Source organism: Anopheles arabiensis, chromosome 3, assembly GCF_016920715.1.
Source record: "Anopheles arabiensis isolate DONGOLA chromosome 3, AaraD3, whole genome shotgun sequence".
Lineage (NCBI taxonomy): Eukaryota > Metazoa > Arthropoda > Insecta > Diptera > Culicidae > Anopheles > Anopheles arabiensis.
The window spans coordinates 10496287-10512351 of record NC_053518.1 but is presented as its reverse complement, the minus strand read 5'-3'; the positions used below and the strand labels follow the sequence as shown (position 1 = coordinate 10512351).

General features: G+C 47.3%; 3 protein-coding genes across 5 annotated transcripts; 1 reads left to right on the top strand and 2 right to left on the bottom strand.

Moving 5' to 3' along the window:
- Window positions 1-1341: 1341 nt before the first annotated feature.
- LOC120899989 (baculoviral IAP repeat-containing protein 5) lies at window positions 1342-4836 on the bottom strand. The gene is made up of 5 exons (XM_040306432.1): window positions 4734-4836; window positions 4584-4661; window positions 2320-2592; window positions 2041-2220; window positions 1342-1959 (listed from the first exon to the last, which is right to left on the bottom strand). The coding sequence occupies exons 3-5, from the start codon at window positions 2425-2427 to the stop codon at window positions 1822-1824; spliced, it is 426 nt and encodes a 141-aa protein (XP_040162366.1). The 5' UTR covers window positions 2428-2592; window positions 4584-4661; window positions 4734-4836; the 3' UTR covers window positions 1342-1821.
- On the top strand, window positions 2878-6342 carry LOC120899988 (ras-related protein Rab-14). Of its 3 annotated transcripts, none has more exons than XM_040306430.1 (5): window positions 2878-3366; window positions 4765-4878; window positions 4956-5136; window positions 5210-5392; window positions 5486-6342. In XM_040306430.1, exons 2-5 carry the CDS (start codon window positions 4773-4775, stop codon window positions 5661-5663), a joined length of 648 nt encoding a protein of 215 aa, XP_040162364.1. In that variant the 5' UTR covers window positions 2878-3366; window positions 4765-4772; the 3' UTR covers window positions 5664-6342. The 3 variants fall into 3 exon arrangements, with proteins under 3 accessions (XP_040162364.1, XP_040162365.1, XP_040162362.1); XM_040306431.1 differs by lacking the exon at window positions 2878-3366 and adding an exon at window positions 3467-3760; XM_040306428.1 differs by lacking the exon at window positions 2878-3366 and adding an exon at window positions 4479-4672.
- A 1084-nt stretch (window positions 6343-7426) lies between these two features.
- On the bottom strand, window positions 7427-15958 carry LOC120899987. Its single transcript, XM_040306427.1, has 3 exons — window positions 15368-15958; window positions 14592-15279; window positions 7427-14354 (listed from the first exon to the last, which is right to left on the bottom strand). Exons 1-3 carry the CDS (start codon window positions 15416-15418, stop codon window positions 10633-10635), a joined length of 4461 nt encoding a protein of 1486 aa, XP_040162361.1. The 5' UTR covers window positions 15419-15958; the 3' UTR covers window positions 7427-10632.
- Window positions 15959-16065: the final 107 nt, after the last annotated feature.

Below are 16065 nucleotides of genomic sequence, written 5' to 3'. Positions count from 1 at the left end.
GCATCTTTTTGCGTGTTTGAACATTGCTCGCGAGCAGAGACCAAGTAAAGGAATGGTCGGGTTTTTCGCAGGAGCTCGCGCGTGTGTCGTCTAAAATGTGTGTGGTTAATGTGATTCTTCTTCTAACTCCTTTCCCTTGAATGTGTCCCCTGATCCCCCCCTCCAAAAAAACGGATCCTTTAGTGTCAGACCTGACTCAGTGACGTAACGCGTGTGCGCGATCACCAACGCCGCATGATGAGCATTTGGTACAAGAAGCAAAGCTGCGAAAGTTCCATGCTTCCTTGCATTCAATAGTATGTTTGTAAAACCCTATGGAATGTAAAGAAGTATGGAGCGATTGGGCTAGTTCAGCAGGAGAGCAGGCGTTACAAAAATATAAAACCGATTATTTGCAGCCAATATTCAACCTCTATTTAATCCTAACCCGCAACCCAATTGGTTGCCAATCGTGAAATAAAAAACAAACTATTCTTTCAGCGTAAAAAGCAGCCGCAGCACGTACACAGCTTCATTCTAGCGAAGATCCTGCTATTTATAGCATATAATGCCGCCTGCGGGACAGCCCTTCACTACACCGCTGCTGTGGCTTCGTGATTTCAGCCGTCGTTAAGGCGGTACGCATCATCTCGCTTTTCTGACCGGCCGCGCAAAACGTTGCAGCAGCAGCAGCAGCAAGCAAGATTGCGTTGGACGAGAAGGACGAGTAGTTAGGCCGCCACTGAGCCGTATCGAGGAGGATGTAAAAATATCTTCAGCTCCCGAGCGCGCACACTGCGAGCAATGGACTCTGATCGAGCGCCTCTCAACGCATGCGCCTGCGTGACACGAGATCGGTGCGCTGCCTGTGCCCAGAGGGCAACGGCAGAGGGAGAGAGCATTTCGTACGTGAACGTGCCCCCGTGCTGCGGAGGCGATGGTGGTCGGAAAATCGTCGTTTTTTTTAATTTCATCAAACCTGCGCAGTATTATTTTTAGAATCCTAGGACACAAGATCGTCACTCGTCACACTCGTGCACAGATTTTGTTCTAAAAGATGTCATTTCTAGGAGCCGTTTGGGATTGCGCAGGTTTTGGGACTCATTTTACGTGGTGGGCCGGTGTAGAGCTTGGAAGATGGTCGGGACCCTCGTTTGAGATACAATTAGAGGAATTTAACGTTTGAGATACAAAAAAGGAATGTAGAAAAATAGAATTTAAAAAAAATACAAAAATGGATGTGACAATGATTTCAATGATGATGATATGATCGCAAATAGCTGTAATGTGATTTTAAGCAAGAAAAGTAATAAAGACATACTATTCAACTATAATATATGCTGAAATCTATGCAACTATGTGTTCGTGGCTATTTTGTATTTTATTAAATTAATACATTGGTGTACTTGGGGGCACCAAACCAACTTCCGTCTCATCACTTGATGGAAAATGGAATCCTTTCTAAACTAAGACACTCCATGATGAGCATATGCTGAGTCTAGAAAGTGTATACAGTATTGTACATGAACTATTAACTGTTGGTGCGCGATGGCTGAAACAAATTTTGCATCAAGAATATCTGCCCGTCCTATCCGAATGCACATTTATGCTGGTAATTGATGAAAAATGCATCTTAATACTCCAATACCCCATTCTATATGAACAATAAAACCCATATCACGTCTATCGTAGTTCAAAATGATGCTATTTACCAGTACGTTGGCTGCTCCAAAATAGCTTTTTCTCACAAAACTCCTCCGTACGGCTGGTGTTACCACGCGTTGTTAAGCAGGATGATTGTTTTACATGGTTCGATGTATTTCTCTAATATGCAGCTTAATACTAGTTGGTGCGTAACAGTTTCTCCATTTCCTTTCGCTTCTTCTCTATCAGCAGCTTGCCGTTGGTCTTGAGGGTGGTGTAGTTGTTGACATATCGCGTCTTCACCGTGGCCATCATAATAGTGACAAATTCATCGCACTGCAAGTTGAGGGCAAAAGTAATATCCGTTAGTTTTATCTTCTCTTCATCATTCAACCAATAGCACTTTCCGTCCATTACCGTTAGATGCGTCTCTGGGCGGCCAAATTTCACAAACGGACACTGTGGTGCATGCTTCCGGTGTTCGCTCCACGGATCGTCCGACTCTTCCCAACCGTCCAGCTCTTTGCCACACACGAAGCAAGCCGCTATGTCTATCTCTGTCTCCGTCCCGTGCCAATAGAAGCCGGCCTCAGCCATCTGCAAAATCGTACCCAGTTTAGCAAACGATAATCATTTTGGGTGGTTTCTTCATATCGATGCAATACGCCACCGTATATCGGCATCGTGAATGTTTACCTTCTGTATGCTGCATTGTTTATCATCGGAAAATGGCCAATGTTTAAAGCTTTTCTCGCGATCCTCTTGAAGTAAGTATATTTTAGCACTGTTGTGGGTGGATTCCATAGCGTCGGATAACACTTATTTGCAGAACGATTGAAATTATTAACAAAATAAGCTTCCGATTTTGCTAGCAAAACGATTAGGCGGTTTTCCTGCTGGAGCGTTCACAACAACTTTGACAGAAACAGGCGTTTGAACGCGATCGCCTTTTAAAATTGGCCAAGGTTGCTAAATGAAGGTACGATTCATAAATTAAGAAATTAGTGGATGTCGTAATTTGAAAACGGACTATTCCAACAATTACTTATTTCACTTAATTACTGCAACCTTAATTTTTTCCATTAATTTTCCATAACTTGCTTCATTATCCTTATTCGAACAGAAAATACAGTAATTCATATGAAATTTATACATTTCAATTTCTCTCACCCGAATCGACACGAGCCCTGCAATCGCTCCTGTACCATTTGACAGCGCTGTGTCAAATCATTAGCTGTCGCTCTACCTACCTTGGCCATCGACCTGCCCTCCCCCTAAACACCATCAATACAGTGTTGGAATATGTTGTAAATTTTGCAAACGTATGGTGGAAGGACAAAAGCAGGCGACAAAACAGTGCAAATCCCTGCTAAATACCGTGACGCACATCGCTGACCGCCCGTTCTCAGTTTCCCGCACCGGTCGGCCAATCGGAACGGGAGCAAAACTAGCAAAGTTCGATCGATCCGTCGAACCGTCAGCACCTTTGCACACCGATGCGGATGCATTGACACGGAGGAGTAATTACGCCTTTTTCTGTGATTGAGAGTTTCTCTTGAAGGCAGCGAATAAAAACACGTACAGCTGTGTTGTGCCTGTTTGTGGTGCCGTTTGCAGGAAGAACCAGGCGAAGCAATAGATCTCTTCAACCCGCTGGAACCATTGGCTCAGCGGAACCTTCCATTCCCCCCCTCCAGAAATTGGATGTTGATCAAGTGAAAAACGGCTGCTGAAATCACAGGAGTAAGTAGACCCCCACCTCTCCCCGAGGCGAGAAGGAAGGAGGGAAAAGTGAGCGTTGAAACAAAGTAGGTCTTGGAGGATGGGTAGTATGAGGCGGCAGTGCGGACTATGTACTTGGTCGTCATAATACACCGAGTGGCCTGGGCTCCATTCGCCTCAGCAGGAAGCATTTGCCTGATTGAATTACTCATGTCGATAAAATCGTTATTTGTTGTTGTTGTTTCGCCTGTGGCCTTGAAGAAAGTCACTGTGTGCAGTTTTGTGCAAAGGAAAATGTGAGGGGTGGAGGTGGGCGGAGAATGAAGGAGAAGCAAGAAAAACAACAAACGGTGTGAATATTTTCACACAGAAAAATACTTCTACTGCCCAGTAGAAAGCTGCAATTAACTACCGCGTACGTATTGGTGGATGATACATACACACAAAGGCGCGCCACCCACCATCACCACCCTCTGCCACTCTCTTCCGGGAATGGGGGAGGCGGTAATGGTGGTGGTGCTATCATTATCGCCACAATTGTTTGGTCATTAGAAAATTGTGCTGAAATGCCTTTTTTGTTGCGTTATGCGTTATCATATTCCGTTTCTGTGTGTGGTGCGTGTTGAAAATATCGCCATCCTCTTACTCATCGTAGAGTGCGTAGACAAACAAAGCAAGCCAAGAGTAAGCGAGATTTGAATGGCGCTCAGAACGAATGATAAACGATATATCACATGCTGCAACGACCCACGACGCCATCTGCCTTCAACTATTGGCTCATCCATCGGAATGATGGTCTGCAATATTGAGCGCCGTCCCAAACAAAACTGAATTAACCGATAGAAGAAAGTGCGCCCACTCTGGTCCTGGTGCCCACTCTGGTCCTGGTGTGGCCTCTGCCCCGTGTTTCATTTGTGCCCATTTTCATAAGCAGCACACACTATTTAGAACTGGCTGGCATGTACCACACACAACAAAGGGGAGCCTTATCAGTAGAATGCAAATTCGCCACGGCACCGGATGTGTGTGGTGGAACAATTTTACGTTCTGTATAGAAACAGAAAGGTAAAACTATGAATGAGAAGGGAGGGAGGAGCACAGTACGCAGTACTTGCTCGAAACCAAACCGGCCGCGGATCAGAATATTCCCACCGGTTGAAACGTTAGCTTGGTTTCTGTCGCCTTACCACGCACCAGTTGCACTAACTTTAGCAAACTTTTAAGTAAAACATACTCACAATTTGCTCAAAAAGTCCCCTCAATATGAGCTTCATCAGTAATGTATCACGAAAGCTTTACGATGGTTTCGATCAAACCTACGAGAAAAGTAAATTAATTAATGAAACAGTTTGAAATTTTCCATTGATTTTGAAATACATGTATAATACCTTTCCTCTTCCTCTCTTCCCTCTTTTCCAGTATTCATCATGTCGGCCGGACCGTATAATTATTCGTATATCTTCAAGTACATCATAATCGGCGATATGGGAGTCGGCAAAAGCTGCCTGCTGCATCAGTTCACAGAGAAGAAGTGTACGTAGAGTGAAAGAGGTGAAACAGTGCGCCCCTGTGATGCGTGAACTAATGTTGCCATTTTGCATTACCCACAGTTATGGCCAGCTGTCCGCATACGATCGGTGTCGAGTTCGGGACGCGCATCATCGAGGTTGATAAGCAAAAAATTAAGCTGCAAATATGGGACACGGCCGGGCAGGAGCGGTTCCGGGCGGTGACACGATCGTACTACCGTGGTGCTGCCGGTGCACTGATGGTTTATGACATTACGCGACGGTAGGTCTTGTTCGGGCATTGTCTATAAAGCAAAAATTAGCACTACGAGACACAATTTGCGCAATCGTTGCAGGTCAACCTACAATCACCTGTCCAGCTGGCTGACCGATACGCGCAATCTAACGAATCCCAGCACTGTGATATTTCTCATCGGCAACAAATCGGACCTCGAAAGTACCCGCGAGGTGACGTACGAGGAGGCGAAAAACTTTGCCGACGAGCATGGCCTGCTGTTTGCGGAAGCGAGCGCAATGACGTAAGTGTGTGTGTGTGCGCATTTCACGGCGTACACAGTTCGCGTACGGTGCGCAGTTGACCAAATAATCCATTATACACGTGTCTCATGCAGTGGCCAAAACGTGGAGGAAGCATTTCTAGAAACGGCCCGAAAGATCTACCAAAGCATCAAGGACGGGCGGCTCGATCTGAACTCGTCCGAAACGGGCGTGCAGCATAAGCCGGCCCAACCCGGCCGAACCACGCTCAGCAACGATGCACAGACGAACAAGGAAAATTGCTCCTGCTAGGAGGTACATCGGGAGTTCCATTGCCGGGTTGGCGCGGGTGCGTGTGTGAGTGGCAACGATTTTTACCCCGTTTCACAGAGCGGGAAGTGAGTGAAGGAGGAACCTACCGTTCGAAACGAAACTACAAGTTGCGTTTCGTGTTAGGGCAAAGTGTCTGTGTGTGTGTGCTTCTTCAAGCAAGCATATAATTAGGACCCTTAATGCGAAATTGCGCCAAACGATTTTTTTCTTCTATAGTTTGAAGCAAATTCTAAAGATAAACCCAGAAACCCCGCTTCCAGTTCCAGTAATTTGTGAGATCGAGTTTGATAGGCCTACGGCAATTTTTCGTTTGTTACTATTCCATACACATCCCTGCCCTGCAATGCTAGGCTCTGCAACATTCGAAACAGAATATCTTTAACCTTTCCCTGCAATTTTTGTTAAGTTAATTTGTTGTTAATAGTTTACTGATTGTGAAGATCAAACGAGCAGCAGCAGGAACGGAACGAACCGCTTCAAACAACTAGCGTGTGTTGTAGGTACTCTACTGCTAACCCCCAGGCACGGCGGAGAGCCGATTTTTAAGTGATGAAAGGATTAAGTATACCCAATTTAGTTGATCGATAAGAAATGTATTTTATTGTACGCAAATATAGTAAGCAAAAGGGAGTTTTATTTATGTTTCCCCGCAGTTTTAGCTGGTTTTTGTTTTACTTTTATTTTCGTTCCTTTTTTTGTTGATCCTATAGTTCCCAAAAAATACAGAACTTGTAATGTTCCATGTACCAGGATTCTGTGCAATGTAAGCCACAGAGCAATCTCTAATCCATAGGCGTATTCGTATCGGTGGAACATAACCCCTTCAACACATGATTGTTAATAATTAACCAAAACCTTTGTATTGTGGCGTTTGGAAGGGAGAAATCTATAATGCATAGGGAACAGGGCACGATGCAAACGTGTGCGGTTCATTATGAGAAGTCGAACAAATATATGCAATGATAATGATGCTTAATCATTATATGACACAACTTAATATGTGTGTGCGTGTGTGTGTGTGTATCTTACCAACATCACACTCACTCACCTAGCCCAGGGGTTTATGAAAAAAAGAAGGAAAATTCAGACAGATATAAAGGATAAGGTAGACAAATTGAATTCCTTTTTAACATTCTATTGAAATTCCCCAACCATCGCTATTAAAACGATGATCGTATTTTGAGTACAAACAAAAACAAAAGGCGAACAAATCAACCAAACATATGAAAATAGCGAAATTGTGCATCACATCACAGGCAGCAGCAGTGCGTTTTTTTGGCAGTAGAATTCAATGCAAAACAGAAAAATAATGATATTCCAACTCTAACGACCCAGTGTATAGCTCTTCTGTGTAATCTTCCTTTCGGTGCCTGCATGCAGGCAGCATTTACCGCCGAAAACTATACCTGTCTCTTATGCAAATGCAGCAAATTTTAATATCCGCTGAGTTTTACTGTTAAAAAACTAAATTTTCAAACAAATCACAATGTTATTGAAACACTTTAAAAATGAGACAATTTAAACAAAATGCAAAAAAACGAGATGAATTAAAAAAGAATAATATAATCCTTTTGGCAAAGTGAGAGACAAACGAGTTAAATTGAACATATTTGAGCACAGTGAAGAGTAAAATTTCAACAACAACAAAACACACAGTGCGCAGAACGAAGTATATCGTTCATGCATTTCGAATATTATGTAGCAAAATTTCTAAAAACAAAACAAAAAACACTCACAACTAGTTCTTTCTACAGCCCCTTATCGGTAGAATAACATTGCAATGGAAAGTTTAGCGGAATGGCGGTTTAACATTGGCCGAGTAGTTAGTTATAGTTGGTAGTGTTTGGTACCACCAGCCAGTCAGCTTGCAACGACACCACGACACGAACGAAAAGAAGAAGAAGAAGAAAAAACTGTACGATCACCACCACCTAAAACCAGTGTAATTACTGATTAATGATTGGTTAGGTTGAGCTATGGATTCAAACATCACTAGTAACATAGAAACTCCTGTAGTAGGTAACTAGTGATCGGTGAAAAGTGGTGCGGCGGTATGTGTGTATGTGTGTATGTACACGTTGGCATGACGATCGACGATCAATATAACAGAAACTAATGTCGTATATTTCTATTTTTGTTTTTTGGTACCACAAAATATGGGTTTAGAAAGAAATTCTAAAAGTATTCTTTCATGGGTGATGTGGGTGAAATATCGGTCATTTCTTCACAAGTATTATGTTTCTTTTTCTTTTATTATTGCAATTCTTCATGTGCAGTACGGTATTGTGTGAGAGAAATAGATACCTGGGCTCGTATGTGTGTGTGTGTGTGTGGTGCGATCGGGACACCGATCCAGCCGAAAGTTTCGTTAATACTTTTTAATTGCGTTTTATTACCTGTTTCATCCCAATGCTCTTCTTCGCCGACCGTAAAAGAGAGAGAGAGAGAGAGCGGAATGTTTCTGTTTTTGAATGTAACGAAACCAACAAAAAAAGGTTTTACCGGTCGATCAGTTCCTCCGAAATTGTGTACAAGCTTATTAAGACTTATGTTATACCACGGTATTAGCGCCCGGGTTTAGTCCGATTCAGAAGCGAATCGAACTCCGCTCGGCGCCTTTACATGCGCTTCGTGGCTGTATAAATGCTACCTTGGGCGCGATACGGTACTTGATTTCTAGACATAGTAAATTAGTTTTCAATATTTAGCAGTTCATTTTTCTTATTTTTTTTTTTAGCTGAAGAACTTTCTCCCAAACGATCGCTGCGATAGGCCGCGTAAAAGTGGATAAAACGGGACGATTTTTTTTGTGCAAAGTCGTTAAATCGTGTACCACAACAGCTTGAATAAATATATGGTTATGCTTTCGAAAGATCGTGATCGTCGCGTGTCTGTGGAATGAGTTTTTTTTTTCAATAAAAAAAGGGATTAAATAGGAAAGAGCTAAAACGATAGTGTGGCACCACAAACTCGCCCTCGATGCCTTCCCGCTTTTTCTAACCGACTCGACTAAAATGTGGTGTTACAATTTGTTTTCTGTATATCCTTTCCGTATTTGCCCGTCCAAGAGCTACCTGTCGTGGGCCCGCACACACACACACACACACACGTAATTGATTGTTTTTTGTTATACTATTTCCAACAAATACTAGCCAACAACAATTTGTGGAATGTGGGGTTTTCTATCCTCGCCACTACCTAGCCCGCCGTTCGCACGGTTCTATCACACACGGTCAAAAAGAAGGATCCTGTTAAACGATACACATATACACATGCCACTACAAAGAGAGCACACACACACAGATTTTGGGGAGAATTTGTGAGCATTGTTTGCCTCCTAGCTGCAGTGTAGTAACAGGGGGTTTCAGGGGTTCTCATACTTGTGAGATACTTTCATGACACTTTGTAACACGAAATGAACGAAATGAACAAATCCAATAGGATTTTCCAATGAATCTGGCCATAGAGTCCAATTCCCATCTTATAAAGTTAATTTCCTATCAGAAATAGTCATGCAAGTATCCCACAGCTATCAGAACACCCCTGAAAAGCCCTGTAATGGCGCTAGGCTTAAGGTTGCATTGTTGCATTGTAATAAAAGCACCCGGAGCACAGTACTCCAATAATACCCAGAACAGAACACATCGAGAGGAAAAAGGATAACGCCGCAATAAACGCTATACACACTAAACAGGTGTCTGTACTAATATGTATCCTTGTCCCTTTTCCCCGCATCTTATTGGAGGCATTTCCATTGCACAAATAGTTCTGGCTGCGGCCAAGGGGCAATGATAGGGATTGAAGGATGAGACAAGGGACGCTACACTTTGCTATTATAATTGGATCGAGTTCTATCTATATCTACAGGCTTTCGTGTTGTAATATAGGCTTTTTCTGCTCGGGAGAGGCGTGTCTAATATCTTCGGCCGTTACTACTCTGTCCTTCTGTACCTTCTTTGTAAATAGCTCTATGCGCGAATGCAGTGTCTGGGCGTGCAATCATGCTATCAGTTGCTCAAACTTTAACTTTTGCTTTTCTTTTTGGTATAGGTAATGACTTCCCTACTGCAAGTGCCAGTGGAAGTGTTCGGTGGATATAGCGAGTGTAGTAGTAGTAGCAGTAATGGTAGTAGTAGAAGCGTACAGGCAGTTGAAGAAGGGTGCTTGGTTGTTTGGTTGTAATCTATAAATACCGGGCATATTAATTATTGAACTGTTTGATTAACTGGCTAATAATGTGTTCGCTTTTCCCCCCGTTTTAAGCTGCCTCCCGTGTACGCTTGAGTTTGTATTGGAGATTTTAAGCCGTTTTTAGGAACCATCCGCGCTTCCATTTAAGGTGTTCCGTTCGCTTCTTTTACCCTCTTCTAACTCAAACGGCTGAAAACGGTTCAAATATACTCATAGAATCGTTTACGATAGTGTTCTTTGTTTGCTTGTTGTTGCATTAAGTGTATCTCTAATTAAAATATCACGATCTCCATCCACTCTTCCCGCGTAGAATTGAACGCATGCTATTGCCTTATCCCATAACCTTTGGGGAAAATAAAACCAAGCACTTAAATAAATTGAACAAACGAAATAATCCTTTTCTAGTAGGGGTAAAGAGAGATAATAAGTTCGATAAAAAAGACTAAAATAATACATATGTGTGTAAATGCCAGCATCCCTGTACACGTGGAACATCATTCGGTGACTATTCGCTAGCAAATTCAGTCAACTATCTACCGTCTAATGGGGATAGTTCTGAACTCATCCGATGCTATGCTTCGTTCGGTTAGCCTAATCTTAACTGAAATCTCACTGTAACAAGTCTTGTAAAACATTTCCTCTTTCTCTACTACTACCAAACCCAGAGAGGTATATATGTATAAAAGGAACACACACACGAAAAAAAGTTGTTTTTAAATCGAAATATGTAAACCATCTTACCCTCCATGCACGCGAATTACGTGACGAGCGTTAAATCACCGCCAGTGTTTCTTCGGGCCGAGCTAACCTCCGGTGCGGATGCTTTCCGTGCCAGTGCATCCGTAACGCTACCACCGCCCAGGCTCCCGTGGTAGCTGTTTGCCATCATCGACATCGAAAGACCGGCGGAGCCTTTGCCGGCACTGCTGATGCTGCTGCTGCTCGCCATTAGTTGCTGCTGGTACATCCGCCGATACTCGGCGTACATCTGGCGGGCTTGATTAAGCACACGCGTCACGTTGTGCTTGCGCACCATCTTGTCGAAGTGCATCGCCATCTCGTTGTAGTCCATGCCCGTCTTCATGATGTAGTCGCGATGCTGCAGCAGTATCGTTAGGCAAAGGAACATCAGGAACGGATTGCCTCCGCCGAACTCTTGCGGTGGTGGAAGTACACCCGCCACCTTCATGCTTGGGAGCGTGCTGCTCGGAATGGTACCGGCGCTGGCGGTTGCTGCTGTTAGAATGGGGCCACCAGCACTACTACCACCAGCCTCACCAAAGTTCACATCGAGCGGGCTCGGTTCCAGCGGAAGGGAGGTGATCATTGTCGGTGAAGCTAGCGGTTGCCTCGATACGATATCTTCCCGATTGGAGGCGACATCGCTAACGCTAGGCATACCAGTTACAACGGATGCTTCGGTGCCCTCTTCCAGCAGCTCTCCCTCACCATCGTCCACGGGTCGGTGAAGCAGCGCCGTCGGACGATTATCGATCGCGCTTGAGGCCGCATCGAAGAAGGGATTGTTGGGGTGGAATTTAAACTTAACGGCTGCCGGCGATCGTGAGAGCGGCGAGTCGTCCGAAGAGTCCGAAGAGTCGGGCAGAATCATTGAGTTTCGAGCCGAGCCCGGCACGGACCGGTCGCCATTTTTCCGCACCAACCGTATCGGCGTGACGGATTTCTTTCCCAGCGTTGTTTCTTCGATAATTTCCCCATCGTACTCCAGCTCCGGATGTTCGTCCGGGGTGGTAGCGGTGCGCTGCTGTATCTGCGTCACCTCGCCGGTTATCATACCGCCCGATACCGGGCTTACCGGTTCGCCATCATCACCACACTCCTGGTGCAGCGGGTTTTCCCACACAAATACATCGCTGCTGACGTTTGCGCTGGACGTGCTGATTCGTTTGCTGTCGCGATTTTCGCTCACCACACTGCCCGTCGCACCGCCCGTCCCCGTGCGCCGGCGGCCCGGCTTTTCCCGGTACCGCACGACCTCGCGGTCTTCTCGCGTTTCCTCCGCTCCCGCCTGCTCGAGCGGAGAACGATCACAGATTTCGTCAATTGATTCAATTTCCATCGTTGCGGCAAGCGTTCGCGGCAGGCTGCCATTATTGTCGAGCTTGCTGTATGCGATGGTAGTGGAGGCAGTTGCAGCCGCCACGCCAAGTGGAAGCATCCGTCGGCCGTCGGAGTACGGCACCATGGAGTCGCCGCTTTCGGGCGGCGTTTCCAGATCGAGGCAACTGTTAAGCGTGTAGAAGCGCTGCTGCTTGCTGTGGAAATCCGTACCCAACACATGCCGATCGAGGTTTTCCAGCTCCATGCGCAATTCTCGTGTCATGGACGTGGTCATTGGGAAGTATTCCTGCGAATCGTCCGGACTGCTACCGTCCCCAACCGGCGCAACAGCTACGGTACCAGCGCTCGCCACAAACAACTCCACCGGCCGATGAACTGCCGGCGCAATGCTCGCGTGCTCCGTCCCCACGTCCTCGTTTGCTGCCGGTTGCTCCTGTTCCTCCCGCCGGATGTGAATCGGCGACACGGAGGCAGAGCTATCGTCCACAATAAAGCTGCTATTGTCGCTGGAGCGTGAAAGCGCCGTCGTTGTGGCCATCGAGTCCATCCCCACGCCGACACTCGTCGCGGACGAGTCGGAATCATCGAACGACGATTTGGTCAGCTTGATAACGGGCTTCGGTTTCAGCTCGTTGTACTCGATCGTTTCGGTCGAATCGTCCCGGGACACTTCGCTCGTCACACCGCCACCGGTCGTCGTCGTCGTGTAGCTGCTGGTCGTTGAGTCCAGCGAGCAGCTGTTGTTTGCATTGCTTCCCACGACGCTCGCGTTCGTGAGCATCTTTTTCGTCACCAGCCGATCGCTGATGCGGCTCTTGTTCATGGCGGCAAAGTTAAGGAACTCGTTGAAATTTTTCACCAGCTTCGGTTTCGATTTTTCCACCTGATTGCTCCCGGCTCGACCCGGGGCTCCCTCGCCACCTCCTCCCTCGATGCTGTGCGCTTTGTCCAGCGAGGCAAAGATGCCTTTCCGACTTGCCGCAAGCTTTTCCTTCAGATCGTGAAAATGACCCACACCTCCCGTTCCACCGCCACCACCACCGCCCGCAGCCGTGAAGTGTTTCTTTTGATTGCTTAATTGGCGGGCGATCATTTTGCCCGTTGCGGCCGACGTTGAGAAAAGGCTCCGGCTGCGTCCTATCACTGGCGAGTTTCGCACACTACTAGCCGCACTGCTGCTGTTTGTGCCGGGTGTTGAGGATTCTGGTTTGAATTCTGTCACCACTTCCGCCGCGGGGCGGTCCAACTCTTCCGCCGGCGGTTCTGGCGCCGACACGCTTTCCATTGACCCATCGATGAAGGGATTCGTTTTGCTGCTGTTCGCTTTTAGCTGATGCTGCGGCGAATGGAACACACTGTCCTCCACGTCGGTCGCATTATCGTCCTCACCCTGGTCCAGCGAGTGGGCCATTTCGAATCCCTCCTGAATATTATCATCGTCCCCGACGCTGCGGACGATTTTCCTCTGCTTCACCAGCGCAATCTTCGCCTCGTCCAGGCTCTGGTGAACCTTCTGCACGTGGCCCACCTTGGTGGAGTAAATGTTTTCGCGCGTAATGTTCTCGTCCAGGCTAAGGTTGAGCCGGCGCGATGCATCCAGACGCCCCCCCACACCAACGCCACCGTACCGATCGTACCGGCTCGACGGATTGGCGAGCGGGTTCGTCGAGGTGCAGCAGGAAGAGCTGAGCGAAAGTGCCGAACTTTGCCGCCGGAGGGCGCACACCTTCGTGTAGGGGTTTTCGCGCGGCGTTCGCAACATCACCGACGGGCTTTGGCTGGGCGGTGGATGCACGCTCTCGTCCGACGGTGCCGGCGGCTCGTACTCCCGCTCGTACAGTGCCAGCTCGCCCTTCGGTGCCATCGGTGGCAGCGAGCTCCACAGCACCTCCAGCATGCGCAGCGCATCGTCGAACGCAAACTCGCGCTTCATCTCCAGCAGCAGCCAGCGGTAGCAGAACAGCAAATCGTCCGCCTGGTGGTGCTTCAGGTAGGCGAAAAAGTCCGGATCGTAGTACTGCAGCGCTTCGGACAGGTGGGCAAACTTGAGCGTCATCGCGATCCCGTCCAGCATAAAGTTACAGCTCAACCGCTCCATGATGGCGCAGAAGCAGATGTAGGCCTGCGCCTCGTCGCCCATCGTTACGAGCAGCGGCGAGGCAATGTCCGACATGCCCTGGCAGTAGCTGACCGCCGGATGGTTCAGCGCATACGTCGTGAGCACATTGAACAGTGCGGCAATGTTTTGATTGTCGTCACTGCCAGCGTAGAATGGATGCAGCCGATCGGTGCGAAGGACGTCCTTCCGCACCATGCTTGTAACGTACGCCAGCTCGCCGACAATGTTGCCGCGCTGCATCGTGCTGCGCCACACATCACGCAATCGAAAATATTCCGCTAAATTGAATGGCAAAAAAGAGCGAAAACGGAAAGGTTATAGAACAATCAACGGTCGCATACCAAATGAAGTGCTACTAATTTCAATCACCGCGCTTCAGCAACCGACATGCATTATTCACGTTTCAAAAACGAAGCATTTTTGCAGGTGAATGGTTCCGAAAGGTAAACAATAAAATGAATGAAGCGATGTTTGACCTCGCGCACCAAAAACCGACCGATGCACATTGCACATACCTGACTTCCTTTTCATGTACTCCATCCGCTCCCTGCCGGTCATGCCGTCGGGGTACACGTTCAGTATGTGTTTCCACACGACACGTCTCAGGCTGGGGTCGATTCCACCGAGATAGATCACCTTGCGCAACTGTTCGGGGGCCAATATTTGACCTACCGAATCTTGCAGCTTACGAAACTCGGCATCCGACAGCGGTGGCCTGATCGGTTGCGTTAGCAACGGATCCTCAACCAGATTGAACGCTCGCTGTACCATGGAGAACGTTTTCTCCATCTGGTTCATGATCAGGCCGGGCAGCTTGTTCTGCACGTACTTGTGGCCAGCACCGATCGACTGCTGCAGGGAGACGAGCTCGCGCGGTATGCTCGGACCCCCGCCCGTACTATTGCCGTCCCATTCCGAAGCCTCCGAGAAGGGTTTAATGTCGACGCGAAGATTCAGGCACGGTTCACTTTTACTGGCAATCGACTGATTGTGGGCCCGCAGGAAGGCGGCCTCCAGATCCCAGTCGGACAGTACGACGAGATAGCTTTCCTGTCCGTTCGCTTCGATCACCTTGTAGCTGATGCCGAAATCGGTTTTCAAATCGAACGCTTTGGCCAGCAGCGAGTACAGCACCTCGAGGTTGGTAATCTGCGGATCGACGCTGAACTTCCTCGTTTCCGATGGAACGTTTTTCTCACATTTCTGTAGGAGAAAGACACACATTATTTAAGCGAACGGTGACCATGGATGGATGTTTTTTTTTCTGTGCTCGGCTCGCTTTTTTAATTACCTTCACTTTCACCCGAACCGCTTCACGGCTGTGACCATACATTCCGGACATTTTCGAATGCGTGCGTGCGAGGTTACTGACAAGGACGAGATACGCGCAAGACGCTGTTTTCTGCTCGATTAAGGCCTGACTGCAGAGGAGGTCACCAGAAGGGGGTAGGTCGTCTTGAGATGGTGTTCACATTAGAGGAGCTTTTTTTTGTTACAACTGTGGCCTATTTCCCGTGCCTAAAGGTGTCCGAATCTCTGCCGGATCAGTGCTACACCACCAAACACCACAAACCACTTTATGTTTGCATTTTCCTAAGCACCGTTGTGGCCCCGACGACAGCTCTACGAATGTTGCACGATCCTGCGATGGGTGTCCTGTATTATCCTGCCCGCCGAAGGCACTGCAAGGGGGTCACACATTGCAGAAGCACCATACGGTCGCAGGCAGGTGGATGTAGTGTTGCCGCAGTCCACCGAACCAACCGAGAAAACTGAGCAGATGGGCGGGCTTGAAACAACGAATCCAGCGTTTCCGTCTGTTTTCTGGTCCTTTTTTTGGTTTTCCCTGCTGGTGGTTGTGATAAACTAGTTTTCCTCTTTGTTGACACTTTGACACATTTGACATATTGCATATGGTTTCCCAAGGTGGCTACAGAAAGGTAAGTGGCTGGTAAAGATGTGGGATGAGCTTATGGCCATCGAGTACAT